Genomic DNA, 17,228 nt, shown 5'->3' with positions numbered 1-17,228 from the left:
GGAAACTGAAGTAACTTTCATGATGCCCAGTGAATAGGGGTATGAAAGTAGGTATCTGTGAGATGGAGACTGATTGCATACTTAGTGGCAGAAAAACCTGGTTTCTTACCTCCCCTGAAAGACTGCCTCCTATACTAATTTGGCTGTTGTCTGCTGGTATAAGGTTGAAATCTGAATGACTCTTAGGGGTAAAAAATCCTTTTTACCTGGCCCCTGATTTCCCTCTTTTGTGGCAGGGATGGTGGGTTCCTAAGCAAAGATACCGGTGCTGCAGCCAGTTGGATGGGTAGTTCCTGAGCTGTCTACTGTGGAACTTCTACAATTTTGCCCCCAAATAGCAAAGGAGTCATCCTTAAAGCCAGAACATGATGCAGTTTTAACGAGGTGATTGCAGAGGCATTAGCCATTGTATTGTGAAATGTTCTCTTAATGACCTGAGCAATTCGGGCATCCACTGCAAGGTGTGTTGACTGGTCATCACTTCGGCAGTAGGAAAATCACCAATGGTACCAGATCCAACACTGAAGATGTGGGAAAAACATTTCGAACCAGCTTTGATTTGGCAACAAACACATTCTCAACTACGTTATAAAATGTTAACGCCATTACATTCTAATCCAATGCTGGGAGTTCCGTACGGTAGGCAGTGGATGTGATGTGATGTGTTGTGATTTTGATTTTTAATGTAGCTTTAACAATTTTTCAGTCATATCACTACGATGTCTGCAGTGTGGCAGTTTATAGTGATGTCTAGCACTGGGGCATCATGCCGCAGACATGTAGCATGATGTCCCACCCAGTCACATTATCCTGACACCAGGCCGACCAGTCCTAACACTAACCTCTTAATGCTGAACGCCAAGCGAGGCAGCTGTTAGTACCATTTTTTAAGTCTCTGGTATGACTCGGCCGGGGATCCGGTAGGCAGTGGAATGTGTCCCATACCAGCATGATGAAAATGTGGCTGGTACCTGACTTTCCAAATAAAAAGCTTTAGCATTCAAAGACATGTTTGGACAGTTGATTATTAAACTCCTTGAGTTTGCTGAAGCAGCCAGAAGGATGGTGACTCTTCCTCATTGTCAATTTAGACTGACACTTTGACTCACATGTGTAGTAACAGAAGATGGAGGGCATTCCAAAGCCTGTAACACCTGGTATAACTCCTTGATGGCAGCACTGAAACTAAATTCTCCTCTCCAAGGTCACATATAAGTAGAGCTGTTGCTCAGAAGTATCACTGCCAATGTCCATAAATATACCATGGCTAATACCATGTGTGTATGCAGTGAAAATATGGCTGGTTAGCTGGGAGAATGGTTGGCCCTGTTGTCGGATGTGAAATAGCCGGTCTGGTGAGTTTTGGTACAGGTTGTGCGAGAAGCATGCCTGGAAGGACAGATTTTCTTCTACCCTAATGATCCGAATCAGCATATGTAACCATCAGCCTAACTATACAGACAAATCTTTCACTAAGATTCCCATCTTTATGTATGTATATATCACGCCACTGGGCTGCCTAAAAATGGGGCAACAATCCCCAATTATTTTCAAATTATCTGTGGGTGTTAAAGATTGAAGGAGAGGAAAATTGTGGCACAAAGTCTGGAACTGTATCACCGTCCCCTGCACCAGTCAATGTCTATTCATCTCTGCTGAAGTAATATAGATGGAAGTCATCATCCTTCTGATTTGAAGTGGTGGGAGCTCCAGTAGCATTTCCCACAAGACTCTCAACCAATTCTGTATTTGGATGAACACTGGTCTTGCGTGCTTTTTCACTCTTCTCTTTGCCTTCTGCTGACTTTTGCAGTACAGCAACCAGGTGTCCTTGGACCATAAACTGCACATAATGCAAGGGGAAGAAGTGATTCATTTGGTACATGCCAGTTCTTCCCTTGCTGAACATTTTTTTGCATTCACTGCATTTAGAATACTTTTTCTGAAACAATAAAACAACATGTCAGGGTCGTAACAATTCTTATATGATACCCGTTATAAAAAGAATGTACAACTAAAGATGCATGAGAAAAATTAAAAGTTAACATGCATCAACAATAGCATGTTGTACCATTCGGTCTAAATCACCAAGTATGATAAAGTGATAAATTAAAAAAAGAAATCTGCCAATTAAAAAATAATGTGCCTCACCTGTTTACGATCAATATTAATCCCCCCCAAATAACATTTTTCATATATGGTGTCAATTTCACACAAAAAGGCATAGATTTAATGGAGGGCTTATTCAGTACCATATTGTGTCTCAAGTGAAGCTTAAAAACTGGTGACACCTTGTGGTGGCAAGGGGATGTAATGAGCAATAGTTACTGCCCTTTGTCTATATAATGAATTTTCATCTTTTAAGGGCTGGATTTGGTAGGTAGCTGGCTTTTGTTCCAAACATTAATATGATTAGGGAATGTATTTAAAAGAGAAACCGAGCAAGTACAAAGGTAAGCAAAAATCACTACACTAAAAACAGGTCACAGTGACCTAGATTTCACTGACAGCTGCAGTACTTCTCATGAAGCAATTACCCACCAAGGTGTTAAGTGACTCCACAGATAACTGCTGGAAACCACTAAAGTCTGAAAAAAATATGACCTAAACACAAACCCTAAACTATACTGATTTTGCTGAATGGACGATTGGACAGACAGATGGATTTTAAATTTTTTGTTTGACATCAGAAGTAGACAGTATTGGGTTTGCACTGGACCCTATGAATCAGTGGGGTTGGCATCATTCTGTTATGGCAAGAAAAAAGCAGACAAGAGATCTTAATCTTTTTTACTCTGCACATGTAGTTTTAGTTAATGATTGACATATGAATTTAGCATTCCATCTCAGGAGGTGTTGAGATGTTTTTGCAGGGAATGTTTTCACTTTTGGAATTTACTGAATTCTGTAAAAGTCCCTTCAATTCAAAATTTGTCTGCCCTTCTGGTTAAAACTGCAGTTTTTTCATTAATTAGCACAGTGCAGTTTTAATCATACTTGTAACAGATGTCACTGCAGTTTTGTCATTAATTAGCACAGTGCAGTTTTAATCAATCATGTAACAGATGTCAATTAAACTTTGCGAGTGGAAGATTTCTATTCTTCCATGGTTTTCAGTGTAGTGCAAGTTTTTGTTGTTGTTGTTGTTGTTGTGGGCTTTAACACCATTTTCAGCACACGTTAGGATAACCAACAGATAAATACACAACCTACTTCATCATTTAGCCAGCTAAGACCAGACAATGTTGCAAAGTCATTCCTTGTGAGCTGTAACCGGAATGCCTCCACCAGAACCTCTCCAGCTGGTTGTCTCCTGAGGGCGTAACTGATTTTCTTTTCCATCTCTGGAGTAAGCTCTGTAAGATGAGGGACGAACATGAGTATTTTTTAGTAGTTTCTAAAATAGCAATCACAATAAGCCAGCAGTCATACTAAGCATTTTAAGATTAAACTGAAACATTTTGGTTCTCACGTAGTTAAAAGTAACTCCTAAAACAGACTATCTCAAAAAAGAGAATTTCAGCTGATTCCTTCTCCAAAAGTTAGATAAAGCTAATGTATACAACTTGATATGATTCTGACTGTTGTTTTGGGGTTGTAGGGTACCAAGACAAATTAACTGTTCCAATGGAGTTCCATTTGTGATATATCAAAGATAACTTGCAGGATGTGCCTGATGCCGGATAAGCTATAATAAAAACGCAGATTTGTGGAATATGGTGTCTAATCTGTTCACTGTGCTATGATTTAACACCAGTGTTAATGACCTTGCAAAACTTTAAAACTGAATCTTAACATTTAGAAAATGATTGCTGCCAGGTTTAAAGTTATGCCTATGTCTTAAAACTTCCTAATGCTGGTGACACATGCAAAAATTGGTTCCTCTCAATTCAACTCGAGGAAAAGCAATCACTTTTCACTCAATTCAGTTGTGATCATATATCTTAGACATCTCTTATCCACCCCACTACCCCATTTTGCTAGAACTGAAAAATACAAGTCTGATTAATATGGTGGTAATCCATAAAGGAAGTGAGGGAACTTACAATGAAACATAAATAAGCACCATACTTGGCCACTGCAAATTACCAAATATACTTGCTTATAATTGGAGTCAAACTGCAAACAAATACCCTGATCTGCTGTAGCATAATGCACCTGCAGATCAGGGTCTATCTTGTTTGTTCTAATGATTACTCTTAGCAAACTGCACAGACCCAGATTTGCAGGCCATTATGCAATGGCAGATCTGAGTCCGTGCAGTTTGCAGTTGGTCTTGTCGTATAAGTCTTATAAGTGAGTAATTTTCTAACCTGAGTGATGACAATAATTTTAGATATTTGTTTGTTACGTACGAAATGAAACATTTTCCCAATAAGATACTCCAAATTTTGCTGAACATTAACGTATCCCCCCAAAATGGCTTTTGTCCACTGTGTATACTACAAAAGCAGTTACAAAACATGAGAGAATTTGTAGGAAATATTAGATTGAGTAACAAGTCTGTCTATAATGGTTTAAATAAACTACTTTCAAAAGTTATATATATATGCTTTTATTTACTTGCTCAGCATTTTACACAAAGTAAGAATTAAACTTTGGAATTCTTGCAACTTCATACATATCTAAAACTTAAGAGAATGAAACTTATAGGTTTCTTTCAGCCCTGGATGGTAAACTTTATCATCTTCCATGGTTAAATTGATTTTTTTAAAAAATGAACACATTTTATAGTTCCTATGAGTTGTATGAAATGGGTTCACCTCACCGTGTGAAATATTGTCGATTCAGAACACTATCAAGAATATACCTGGGAATTCTTCCACCTTCTGCTTATCTTCATCCTCCTCCTCCTCCACCTCAATTACTGGCTCCTCTACGGCAGGTTTCACTAATTCTGTCAGTCGCATTCGCTCACGAATCTTAAAGGTAAAGGTTAAATGGCAGAAATCAAACCGTAGAGATGTTTTAAGGCAAGCTGGGAATAGGGTCCTAGTTAATCTCAGAGAAAAATTTGTCCCACTGGAAATATTTTTTGACAAGAAAGTCTGTCATATATTATAAGACTTTAACATTTAGGCCAATTATCAGCCCCTGGGAATTTGTTTAACATTCTTGATATCCAATCTTATCTGTGAAACTTATTCGATTTTACAATCTGAGAGCTAAATTTTAGCACTTGCACATGATAAAAAAAAAAAATTAAAAAAAAAATATACTTTTTTTTACAGATACTAATATGACAATTTTCTCCATTCCATTATGACTGTCTAATATGGATATACTAACTGAAAGCAGACTGCAATATCTCTGCATTTCAAGAACTTATAAATAATGTGCACCAGTAACACTCTAGACATATGTACACACAGCTACACATGTAACAATAATGCTCTGAACCTGTATAACAATATATGTATGTGTACCAATAACACTCTGGATCTGTATCCACACAGATGTATGTGTACCAATAACACTCTGGATCTATATACACACAGATGTATGTGTACGTGTACCAGCAACATGTCAGATTTATATACACTCAGATGTACGTGTACTAATAACACTCTGGATCTATATACACACAGATGTACGTGTACCAATAACACTCTGGATCTATATACACACAGATGTACGTGTACCAATAACACTCTGGATCTATATACACACAGATACCAATAACACTCTGGATCTATATACACACAGATGTATGTGTACCAATAACACCCTGGACCTATATACACACAGACATACATGTACCAATAACACTCTGGATCTATATACACACAGATGTACGTGTACCAGTAACACTCTAGATCTATATACACGTCAGATTTATATACAGATGCATATACCAGTAATGGTCTGGACCTATATACATGAAGATGTACATGTTCCAGTAACATTCTGGACCTATATACACAGACACACATACCAGTAAACTCTGGACCTATACACACACAGACATGTGTACCAGTAACACTCTGAACCAAGATACATAGAGACATGTGTACGAGTAACACTCTGAACCTAGATACATAGAGACATGTGTGCCAGTAACTGTTGACCTATACACCCACATACATGTACCAGTAACACTATGGACTTATACATCCATGCCCCATACACGTACCAGTAAACACACACACACACACACACACACACACAACCCTCCTCCACACACATGTACCAGTAACACTCTGGACATATATATACACACAGACTTGTGTACCAGTAACACACATGTAAATCTATAAAAGCTACAAACTGAGTCTGTTCAATTTTCCCTAATATTAACGTAAATTTGCTTCAGGAGGTTTCATTTAATAACCTTTTTCTATACATATTTTCTATACATATATAGTAAACAAGTCTTACGATGATGAAAGTATCTACCTGTTTTTCTATTAGCATGTAGTAAAACAAGTCAAAAGATGAAAAAAGCGTATACCTGTTTTTCTAAATCTTCATCTCTTGCTTGTCTCTGAAAAAAAATGAGTAAATTTGTTATTTAGGAACTAGACATTAATCTTCAAAAATTAATGTGGAGACTATTAAGCACAAGAAACAGTCTCAAAATTGAGAATACGGAATATAATATTTTATAAAACTTAGCCAAGAATATCAATAAATCAGTGTAGAATATAAATTATCATATATCTCAACTATTAAAATATAGTATGGCAATTGATGTATTGAGAGCCATGTGTTCATCAGACTATCATATTACAAGGAAAACTAATATTTCGAATCTGATGAAAGTCATCTGTTTAGAATATAATATACAATTTTATAAATAAAAGATGCAATCATGTGCAAGATGGGCGTTCACACTTCAGACAGGTTTTTTTAAAACATGTTTCATGGCAAAGCAACACAAATAGGTTATTTAGCACTGCAGCAACTGGAGTTCAGTGCATTGCCTAAGGACACACTTTGATAGCTGGCACAAGTGGAGCAATAGTTGGATTTGAACCTGCACCCTTGTGGTTGCATGTCTGACACAATACTCGCTGTGCCACTGTGGCCGCTTCTGAAGTGTTGCCTGAAACTGACAACAACAGTGTTGTCTGAAACTGACACCAACAGTGTTGCCTGAAACTGAAACCAAAAGTGTTGTCTGAAACTGACACATGTGCAGGGAAAAAACTGGTATCCAAAATTGGTATTTAAACCTTTTCTCTCAAAACTTCATATTAATCTGCAGATAGTATAATGTATACATAATATAGGCAGTTTAAAATTTAAGTAAAACACTTACTCTTTCTGCAGATAGTATAATGTATACATAATATAGACAGTTTAAAATTTAAGTAAAACACTTACTCTTTCTGCAAAAACTTTTAACTTGATCTCCTCCTCTGCTATTTTCCTTTGTCTCTCTCTTGCACTTTCAGCATATTTAGATTTTCTACAAACAAAAAAATTACATGTCACAATTTCAAAACAAAACAAGACATAATTTCCATCTGCAAGAAAACATTTAGTATATAATATTATTCATTAGAAGTTATTTCTACTTGTCAAGAATGGTATAGGTCAAACAAATAGGTTTCAGAAAGCAAAATATCTGATAAAATATCTTACCTGTTTAGATACTTAAAAAAATGATCATATCCAAGAGACATTAACACTGTATTCTGTACTCATGAGTTTTCTTTTCTTTCTTTTCATCTACGTTAAACAAAGCAAAGCTGGTTACAAAGATCCAAAAGGAAGCAACTCAGGTAAATAAAATGTATTTTCCACAGAATAACAACTATCCATCAAAGGTGGACTCCATAACAAGAACATTTTGCATTCAATAATAGCAAGAAAACCAAAGCTTAGTATGTTCTAATCATCTTAATAACTTGAAACAGATTCTAAGTTACTTCTTATTTTTCACAAGTTTCAAAAAAACAACAAAGAAAAACATAAAAAGAATATTTGAGAACCTGTGTCACGTACTCTGCTGTGGCATAATCAATAATCTTGCGAAGTCAACACAGAAAGACAGGTCTGTGGTGAGAAGTATCCCCAAGATAAATGCATCCATCCAGTTTCATGACTGTACCTGGTACAGTGTAAGAGAAACCAAGCTAATGCAAAAACAATGTAATCACCATGGTGTGAAATGGAGGACCTTGATTATTCTTTTGCATGTGAGGAGCTGTACCCTAAACTATGAATACATCCATCAGGTTTAAAGACTTTGTATACCATATTTACTGAATATGTTGGCATAATGTATATGTTGGACCTATAAATTAATTTTTTTTGTGCACTGTATGTCTCTGAATTTGTCAGATCTTTGTTTCTGAGTCATAAAATTATGGGACACCTTTTCAATCATAATATTGATGTTTAGCTGTTAAAATTATTAATAGTAGGTGTCAATTTAAGGATCTGAAAATGAAATAATTCAAAAAATTCCATGTCAAAAAATGCATTCAAACTTTCATAAATTAAAAATTATAAAATAAAAACCAGTCAGTGTTTTCCACACTTCTCTTCCAAAATGCAAAACGTCTGAAGAACAAAATTTGATAAATCTTGGTGCAATATTAGAAACTCAAGATGTTTGCAATTACATGAAACTTGTATCTACATTTGGATTTTAATAATTTAAAATATTAAATTAAATAATACCTGCTGCAGAGTAAAGTGTCCATTATTGTTGTTTACTACTGAGTGTTTACTAGTAAGTATATTGTTTACATTTTCATGCAAGTTTGAACAACATGAATTTGTGTTATATTTTGAGTTTTGCTGTACACTGTTTGAAGCAATAAAAACTGATTTTATTTATATCTGCCTTTTTTCATAAGCCATGTCTAATTCCCAAGTAATATTTCCTTACTTATCTGCCAGAATGTAAAATTTCGCTTGTAATGGTGGCATTAAATTTTGTTTTTCCAACCCTTTGATGGAGCTGCAAATTTAAGTCCCATATTCAGTTAACAGTTAATTGAACATCCTATCATCAGGCTGCACAATTAAAACCCATCCAGCTGAAGCATATGCTTTTATAGATGTCACGGAACATAAAGTGTCACTTACACAATTCCATCTGTTCCACTGTTTCAATTTATGTCAAAATTCATGTGAATACAGGCAAAAAGAAACCAAGATTGGCTTCCCTGGGTCAGACTACTTTCTAACCTGAATATAATACACTTTTGGTTATTTTGCACCATACACTATGTCATGTGTGAATTGATGGTGCCTTGAAGCAACTGGTTCTCTCACTCTCTCTCACATTTGTGACCTTTTTAAATCCAATTGTGTTTTATAACATGCTGAAACCACTGATGACAACTTATGCATACAAATTGCTTACAAAGAACCAACAAAAAAAAGAACAGTGCAAGGTAATTTTCTTTCATTGTGTTATCAAATAAGTGTTCTATTTACCTCCTTTATTGTAACAGGTGGGGATGGTGGCAGCAAATTCAACACAATTTGTTATGTGTCCATACGTTTTGGGACATATGATCTAGGTGGCAAAATGTTTAACCATAAGTTATAGGAAGGAAGAAAAACTGTTTATCTTTTTCCAACATATACTGTAAATTCAGTACAGTACAACAGTGTGTCAGTGACTCTCCATCGTGCATACACACATTCTGTGTCTTAGATTTGCCAGAATTAAAATACCCCCATCAAGTATAATGACTGCATATACAGGGCAACCCCGCTATAACGTGAATTTGGATATAACACGGTCGTGGCATGGCTTCCGAAATTTCATATATTCATTTGCACATGAAAAAATATTTTTTGTTCAAAGTAGATGAAATAGTGTATAAAAATGTATTATCACTATGGGGAAGAGATTGCATATGAATTCAAATTTAATATGATTGTGGTGTTGTTCCTGAAATTTTAAATACACGTGTATTTTTCTCATACTGGGATTTTTAAATAAAAAGTATGACAAATAGTGTGTAAAACGTTTATTATCATTTTGGGGAAGAGTTCGCATATGAATTTTAATATAATATGATCGTGGTGTAGCTTCTGAAATTTAACAATATCACCAGGTTTTTGAAGTGTTATGCCAAAATAAACCTCGGAAATGTTACTTATTACCGGTCCATGAATAAGTCAGTAAGTCATCCTTGTGACTGTCTTCAGTTAATTCTGTATACAATCGTTGCTCAAACAAAAGCCAACATGTGTTTCTTCTTTAACTGCATACACAACCAAGCAGCAGACAATGCGGTGGTTGATGAAAGATTCTCACAATTTAATAAACATCAAAAAACAAAAGCCACCAATGTTTGCTGGGCATGGCGGTGTTATTAAGCGCAATCACTTGACCAGTAAATAATGTCTGATTTATTAGCTGGAAACTGAAAGGGTATGAAACTGTACATGCGTTCAGCTTTAATTTTTTTTATAAAAGTGACTAGTGACCACTGCAGGCCTAATGCACTTAGTTCTTGGGTTTTACATGTGTTTGGGTTTTACTTTTGAACTCATTATTAATTTCCTCTTTTTTATAAAAATATTTTACTGTTATGGAAAAGCTAGTTCACAAACGCAATTCATTCTCTGCACTTTGCGCAAAAAATGATATTATCATTTTGGGAAAGAGATCATGTATGAATTCAACTATAATACGATCGTGGCATTGTTCCTGAAATTTTAAATACATGTACGTGTATTTTCCTCATACCCAGAAAAATACTTTTTTAAAGTACGAGAAATAGTGTGTAAAACGTTTATTACCATTTTGGCAAAGAGTTTGAATATAAATTAAATTATAATACGATCATGACATGGCTTCTGAAATTTAATAATTTCACCAGGTTCTTGTAGTGTTATGCCAAAATAAACATTATCGGAAATGTTACTTGTTACTGAACCATGAGTAAAGCCAGTAAGTCGTCCTTGTGATTGTCTTCAATTAATTCTGTTATACAACGTTGTTCAAACAATAGCCTACATGTGTTTCTTCTTTAACTGAATACACAACCAGCAGCAGATGATGTGGTAATTGATAACAGATTCTCATCATAAACATCAAAAAATGAAAGCCGCCAACATGTTTGCTGGGCTTGGCGGTGTTATTTGACACAATCAGTTGACCAGTAAATAACGTCCGCTTTATTAGCTGGAAATTGAAAGGGTATGAAATTGTACATGTGTTCAGCTTCATTTTTTAAAAATAAAAGTGACTCGTGACCACTGCAGACCTAATGCACTTATTTCTCTGGTTTTACATGGATATGGTGTTTATGAACTCGTTATTAATGTCCTATTTTTTACCCACCTGTCTGGATCTTTTTAAAACCTTTTGTACCCAATGTTTGGACCTTTCTAAGAACTTTTGTGCCTATAGTATGAACTCTTTTTAAAACTTCCATACCAATTGTTTGGACTCTTTTTGAAGTTTTGTACCCATTGTTTAGACTCTTTAAAACCTGTTGTACCCATTGTTTGGACCTTTTCTAACTTTTATACCCACTGTTTGGACTTTTTCTAACTTCTGTACCCAATGTTTGGACCTTTTCAAAAACTTTCATATCCATTGTTTGGACACTTTTGTAGGACCATTGTCCTCTTCCCCTTGGATATGTTTTCATTTGCTGGAACCATACATGCCAACCCCTGGCGAGGAAAAAGTGTAATCCAAGTGGACAAAAAGAGTAATCCGAGCAGAAAAAGAGTAATCCACATATAACATGATAAAATTTCAATAAGCATATGTACAAAATGATTTATTTATCCCTCTGGACTTTTAACATCAATTACCGCTTTAAGTTTTTGTATATAACACTGAGCTTTAAAAAGCAACACTCTCATACTGCATTTCAAAACACTTTGTACCAGCTGAGACTAGCAGAGCACTAAGTGCTGGGTTACAGAGCCTGGTTCTGAATTCAGTTTCATTTTTGTTAACAATACTGAACAATCTCTCACAGTTAGCATTAGAATGGTAAAGAACCAATATTCCTTTCATAACCTGACAAAGAAGAGGAAATTTATATCTTACAATTATCGGTCTTTTAGCTCAAAAATAAGATGACAAAATCAACTCTGTCTGCATTAAGTACACTGTCACGTAGAGTGCCAACTTGATACTTCTAATTTATCAGAAGCCTTTCCTGCAGCATGGTGCATCATATGACAGAGACAACCTGATATGTACAATGATGGAGACATTTTTCAAAATATAGAATGCAACTCCTTTTATGAATTCCTGTCATCACTGATGCAGTATCAGCTGAAAACCCCATACAGTTCTGCCAATTTCAAAGCATTATCAAGCAAATTCTGGTAATGAAAGAAGAGCACTCTGACTTTGCCTTTTCATTGTCAAAGTCTCTTACACAGACTAGGTACATCTTTTTGTCATAATCACTACTCGTATCTGTTGCAATACTAAACAGACCAATTTTCATGGCTTCTGCAATTTTAAGTGAAGTATCTTCTGCTAAACACCTAACATATTAGATGATTTTGTTCTTGCACATGCATATTTTCTGCAATTTTGGAATCCGGAAACATTCGTTTGAACAAAGGACCAATGCAGTCGTCTACTGCTAGGGGTAGTCCGTGTTTTATTAAGAACTCAGTAGATAATGCCTCTGCATTTATAAAATTTGTGTCCTCAATTTAGTTCTGCTGTAAAAAAAGAAGTTACATTAGTATTGGAATTAGTAAAACAAGCTAATTCAAAGTATTTTTGTTTTACCACCATGACCAATATTAAAATCTTTCCACGCAACCTGCAAGGGGCATGAAGGTGCCCTAGAATAGAACACTGCATTGTGTAATTCATGTATTCATCTCTGAATAGGTTTTTCATCTTTTGTCTTTTCCTAATCCATCTGTAAAATTAGTTTTGCTCTAACACATGCATCGACCAAAATAAATCTGACTCGACTTTTAGCACAAATACCTACTGACTGGTTCTGTACCAGATATGAATTAGAACAAAGAATCTGCGAGCAACGATTAAAGGTTAGAAAACCAGTCTGTTCTCTCCTAACTAAGCCAAACAGCTGCTATAAATAGAAACCGAGGTCAAAAGTTGAAAGTAGAAACCAGCATGTTTCTTGGAAATATGGCAACTGCTATAAATAGAACATAATACTGTTAGGAAAGTGCATGCAAGTCTTCGGACAAGCATACTCTTATGTCGCAGTTACACAGAAGCCGTCTTTTCTGGAATAATCTGTGGGATTAATGGGATGTTAATAAAAATGAGAAAACAAATTATTAATTTTTTTTGGAGGGGGATATACCGAAAACGCCTAAACCAAATACAGTTACATGTAAGGCGTAATTTAGTGAAAAAAAGAGCAATGATTACACCAAAAGTGTAATGGTTGGCATGTATGGTTGGAACACATTTTTAGATAATGTTATAGCTTAAATACAAACTCTTAATTACTGAGCATTTTATGTGAAGAACATGAGTAGATTAAAGCATCTGAGGTACCCTTTATAAGTTAGTCTGGTTCCACGACCAACTCAACGGAGTATAATATCAAAACCTAAATCTAAACTAAACCTGGACAATCTAATATCCAGATTTTACCAAAATGATCACAATTTATGGTACATTTCAGAAAGCTTTACAGTAAAATCACAAGATCTGGCAGGTCTGGCAGGATGAAATGGACTTTAACTTGATTTCATAACTTAAAGCTCTTATTGACATGCAGTCTAAGATGGCATAAGTACAGTTCTGAAGCAAATTAAATTGCAACTTTTAAGAAATAATGACATAGTGTAATAATATAGACATTTATTTCAACGAACATAAAATTTTATGAAACAGTAAATCTAACATAATGACCTCCACTTCATGTTAGTCAATATGAGTTTTATTGGTTCATAACATTTATATTCAGCTCATAAAAGGTCTACAACCATAGAAATATCATATCTGAAACCTTCAGTTAAAGAATGAATTATTTACTTACAATTCTTTTAGCCATTCTTCTGAACAAAGTTGTGATTCTTGAACAGTTCTTGGTGAATCCACTCTACTGTGAAAAGAGGAATCAGCCCATTAATGTCGCAGGATCTTATGCACAATCAACACAACAATTTTATTATTTTTAAAATTGACAAACAAATGAATGTTTCATACTACCAAATTCTGCTGATGCTATCACTGAACACAACACAAGAAGACCAGGACCAGCATGCTGGCCAAAGACTAAAGCATTACTTGTAACCTTGACCTCAAAATCAAAAGGCTGCATTAACATATCACAGAATGAACAGTCTTAGCCCAATTATGGAGAAACTTAATTATGCTGGTTTAGGAAATATAAGCAAATGAAAAAACTGTATCCAAACCCATAATATACATTTTTTGACTGTGATCTTGATTTTCAGGTCACAAGGGTAAGTGCATCCAAGAATTTATCATCTTAGCTTCATAATGAGCCATGTCAAGTATAATTAAATTAAAGGAATTTATTAAATATAAGCAAATGAAGAAACTTGAACCAAAACCTCTAAGCAAGTTTCATCAAATGTTACCTTGACCCAAATATGAAAGCAGCAAACAGTAAGCATGTCGTACAATGAACTGGCTAGCTTTATAAAAATTCATGCCAAGTATAAGCAGACTCTATCAAGAGGAAATGTAATGAAAAACTTCACACAAAACCTAAGCAAACTGTTGATGCTGTCTGAAAAATGGCCGTTCACTACAAACTAACATGGGCTGAATAGTAATCCAATTCTTCTACATATTATCATTTTTATAAACTTTATTTTTGCACCAAAAACAAAATCATATATGTATAAATAAAAAAGAAATCATATATGCGTAAAGTAAAAATCTCAACATGGTTCTTGAGGTCAAATGTAAGGACATGTCAAGTCTTCTTATAATTTGCTACAGGGGTTGTATATTATTGAATTTAAAAATGAAGTGTAAAAATTTTGTAATCAATGACTCTTCAGAGGATTCCAAAGTATTCACTAATGATTTGTATTTTTTACTTCTCATGCAAGGAGAGGAACACTCCCCAACTTTTTCCCCAAACAATTACTTCATTACACAAAACAACCAAGTGGCCATGGCTGTATTCCTTTTGAAGTCTCTGACCCATAGGTATTTGGGATCTGTTATCCACTTTGTGATTGAATGCATATTTCCCCATTGTTTAAACTGACAATAAAGCTGTAATCTGGTCATACGACAAGAGATAGTACTAAAGGTATCTCAAAAAACAAAGTGAGTGTTACAATTAAGGATTAGAACAATCACTAATGCTCACCTTTCCCCCAAAATCATAGGCAAACTTTAAACAGTTAACAACAGCAAGTTCTTATCGACAAGTTTCAAGGGTTTCTGAAGGACTTTTCAAAGGCTTTTACCACTTTATTTTCAAAGGTTTGTCAAGACTAGACATAAATTTTAAGGGTTTTTCAAGAACTGTGTGGTCCATGTATACATCTCTGTTCTGTACTAAAATCAGCTTTTTCCCACAACTAACAGGCAAGTTCTTCAACTGTGGAATAATGAATGACTGTTAACTTCACACAAACTATGCATAATTTCCACCCACACAAGGTTTTACAAACCTTGAGTCTTTAGTTCTATTCTCTGTTTTGCTCAGATGTCTAGGTGTGACTGAAATAAACAATTTTAGGTAATCAATGTGAACAAGATATTTTACCAGCACTGACATTCATACACATCACAATAACAGTCAACCGAAACCAGAATGAAATTAAAAAATTTCTGGACATATAAGTTTGGTCAAAAAGAATTCTTGAGAATAAAGTAAGTTTTAACTTTAATCAGAAATTATGAATGTAAAATATGTTGAAGGGCCTCACTCTATCCAAACATTAATATTTTCATCACAATTCTGAAACATTTGAAGTTTAGAACAATATCAACCATAAAGTTTTCTTTCCATTTAAATGAGAACCTACCCAAAGTTGCTTTTGTATGCATTCTTCAATAAAATCTCCAAACAGCTCAAACTTACTGACTTTTTTACCCTAATCATATTCTAGAAAAATGTCAAAGCTAATGAAGAATTTTCGTTGTCATGAATTTTATGTAAAAATATATGACTTTGGAGTTATGAATTAGTAAATGATGTGTCACCAGTCCACACATTAAACAAACCTTCTGATGTTTTGATACTTATTTCTTCATCTGGCTTCTTAAGTTCTAAAACTGAATCTTCAGTGAGATCAATCACTGTTCTCTCTGATGGAGGTGGACCAAGGCCATTTCCTTTGATGAAATGTGATGCAACAACCTTCTGTCGAGGGATGGATACTTCTTGGCGTCGAAAACTATGATCACCATCCTGAACATAATTACTGCCTAGGATGCTTGTATTGGACTTAAAATAAAACCTGCCAAAAGATAAGGTAACATATCAGTCAATTTCAGGGAAATAAATTTAAAAAATAAGAGAATGAAAGGAAAATGGAAATCAGTCAAACCAATAATTTCAGAATAAATATGCATAACACTTTGAGTTTCAAGCTTTGTGGTTTTGGTTGAAAAAATACACATTTGTTGGTATCTAATTTCAGTGATTTATCATTTACACAAAAAAGGCAAACAACAATGCAGATGTCTCAGTGAAAGATGATACATTCACTTCCACACATTTGCAAGCAAACAGGTTTCATCTGTACTTCAGTAATTAAGCTTATTACTAAATTTAGTCATTGCTAACTTCTGCTGTCACTGCAGAGGTCTTAAAGAAACTGCAGACTTCTTTTTCCACATGAGTCTGAGCTAACATAATTAATACCATTATTGTAATTTTTATAACTATGTAATTAAATTCTCAGGTGTTCTTAAAGACAACAAAGCATACAGTAGCCATACATATAGAATTCTGCTGAAAGTAGATTTTAACCCCAAAGCATAAGCAAAAGGTGGTAGCAATCTCTGATATTATCAAAGTGCATTATGGAAAAAGACTGATGTCTCAAATAAAGGAAAATGAGATTATACCAATGTTTGTGTCAGTTGCATGCAGGAACAAGTTCCAACCCGTAGATTAGACTGTCAACAACATTCAAAGGAAGAACACAAATCATAATTTCAATTATCCAGATTTTACCACAACAATCATATTTCCATAGTTTTTGCTTTTATCCCCAAGTCCATTTTTTAAGTGTCATTTCATAAGACTTATGGGGAAATCATAAGGGCTGGCAGGTCTGGAGTGGTATTCAACCAGGGTGATTGAATAGTTAAACAAAGTGGAGGTCATGAGAAATGCAGACTCAGC

The 17,228-nt window shown here is 34.9% G+C and overlaps 1 protein-coding gene across 2 annotated transcripts in view; it reads right to left on the bottom strand.

The window, feature by feature from the left end:
* The window catches only part of LOC149779303 (sentrin-specific protease 1-like), a 91,298-nt gene that overhangs the window by 41,351 nt on the left and 32,719 nt on the right, over positions 1-17,228 (bottom strand). For both annotated transcript variants that reach the window (XM_089939918.1, XM_089939919.1), the window contains exons 7-13: positions 16,100-16,335; positions 15,544-15,592; positions 13,923-13,988; positions 7,327-7,411; positions 6,452-6,484; positions 4,811-4,922; positions 3,214-3,356 (exon numbers count right to left, since the gene is read on the bottom strand). In XM_089939918.1, the coding sequence (XP_089796044.1) occupies positions 3,214-3,356; positions 4,811-4,922; positions 6,452-6,484; positions 7,327-7,411; positions 13,923-13,988; positions 15,544-15,592; positions 16,100-16,335 (724 nt within the window). The remainder of the gene's footprint in view (positions 1-3,213; positions 3,357-4,810; positions 4,923-6,451; positions 6,485-7,326; positions 7,412-13,922; positions 13,989-15,543; positions 15,593-16,099; positions 16,336-17,228) is intronic.

Source organism: Sinohyriopsis cumingii, chromosome 17, assembly GCF_028554795.1.
Source record: "Sinohyriopsis cumingii isolate HCF-2022 chromosome 17, ASM2855479v2, whole genome shotgun sequence".
Lineage (NCBI taxonomy): Eukaryota > Metazoa > Mollusca > Bivalvia > Unionida > Unionidae > Sinohyriopsis > Sinohyriopsis cumingii.
This window is presented reverse-complemented; position numbering and strand designations above follow the sequence as displayed.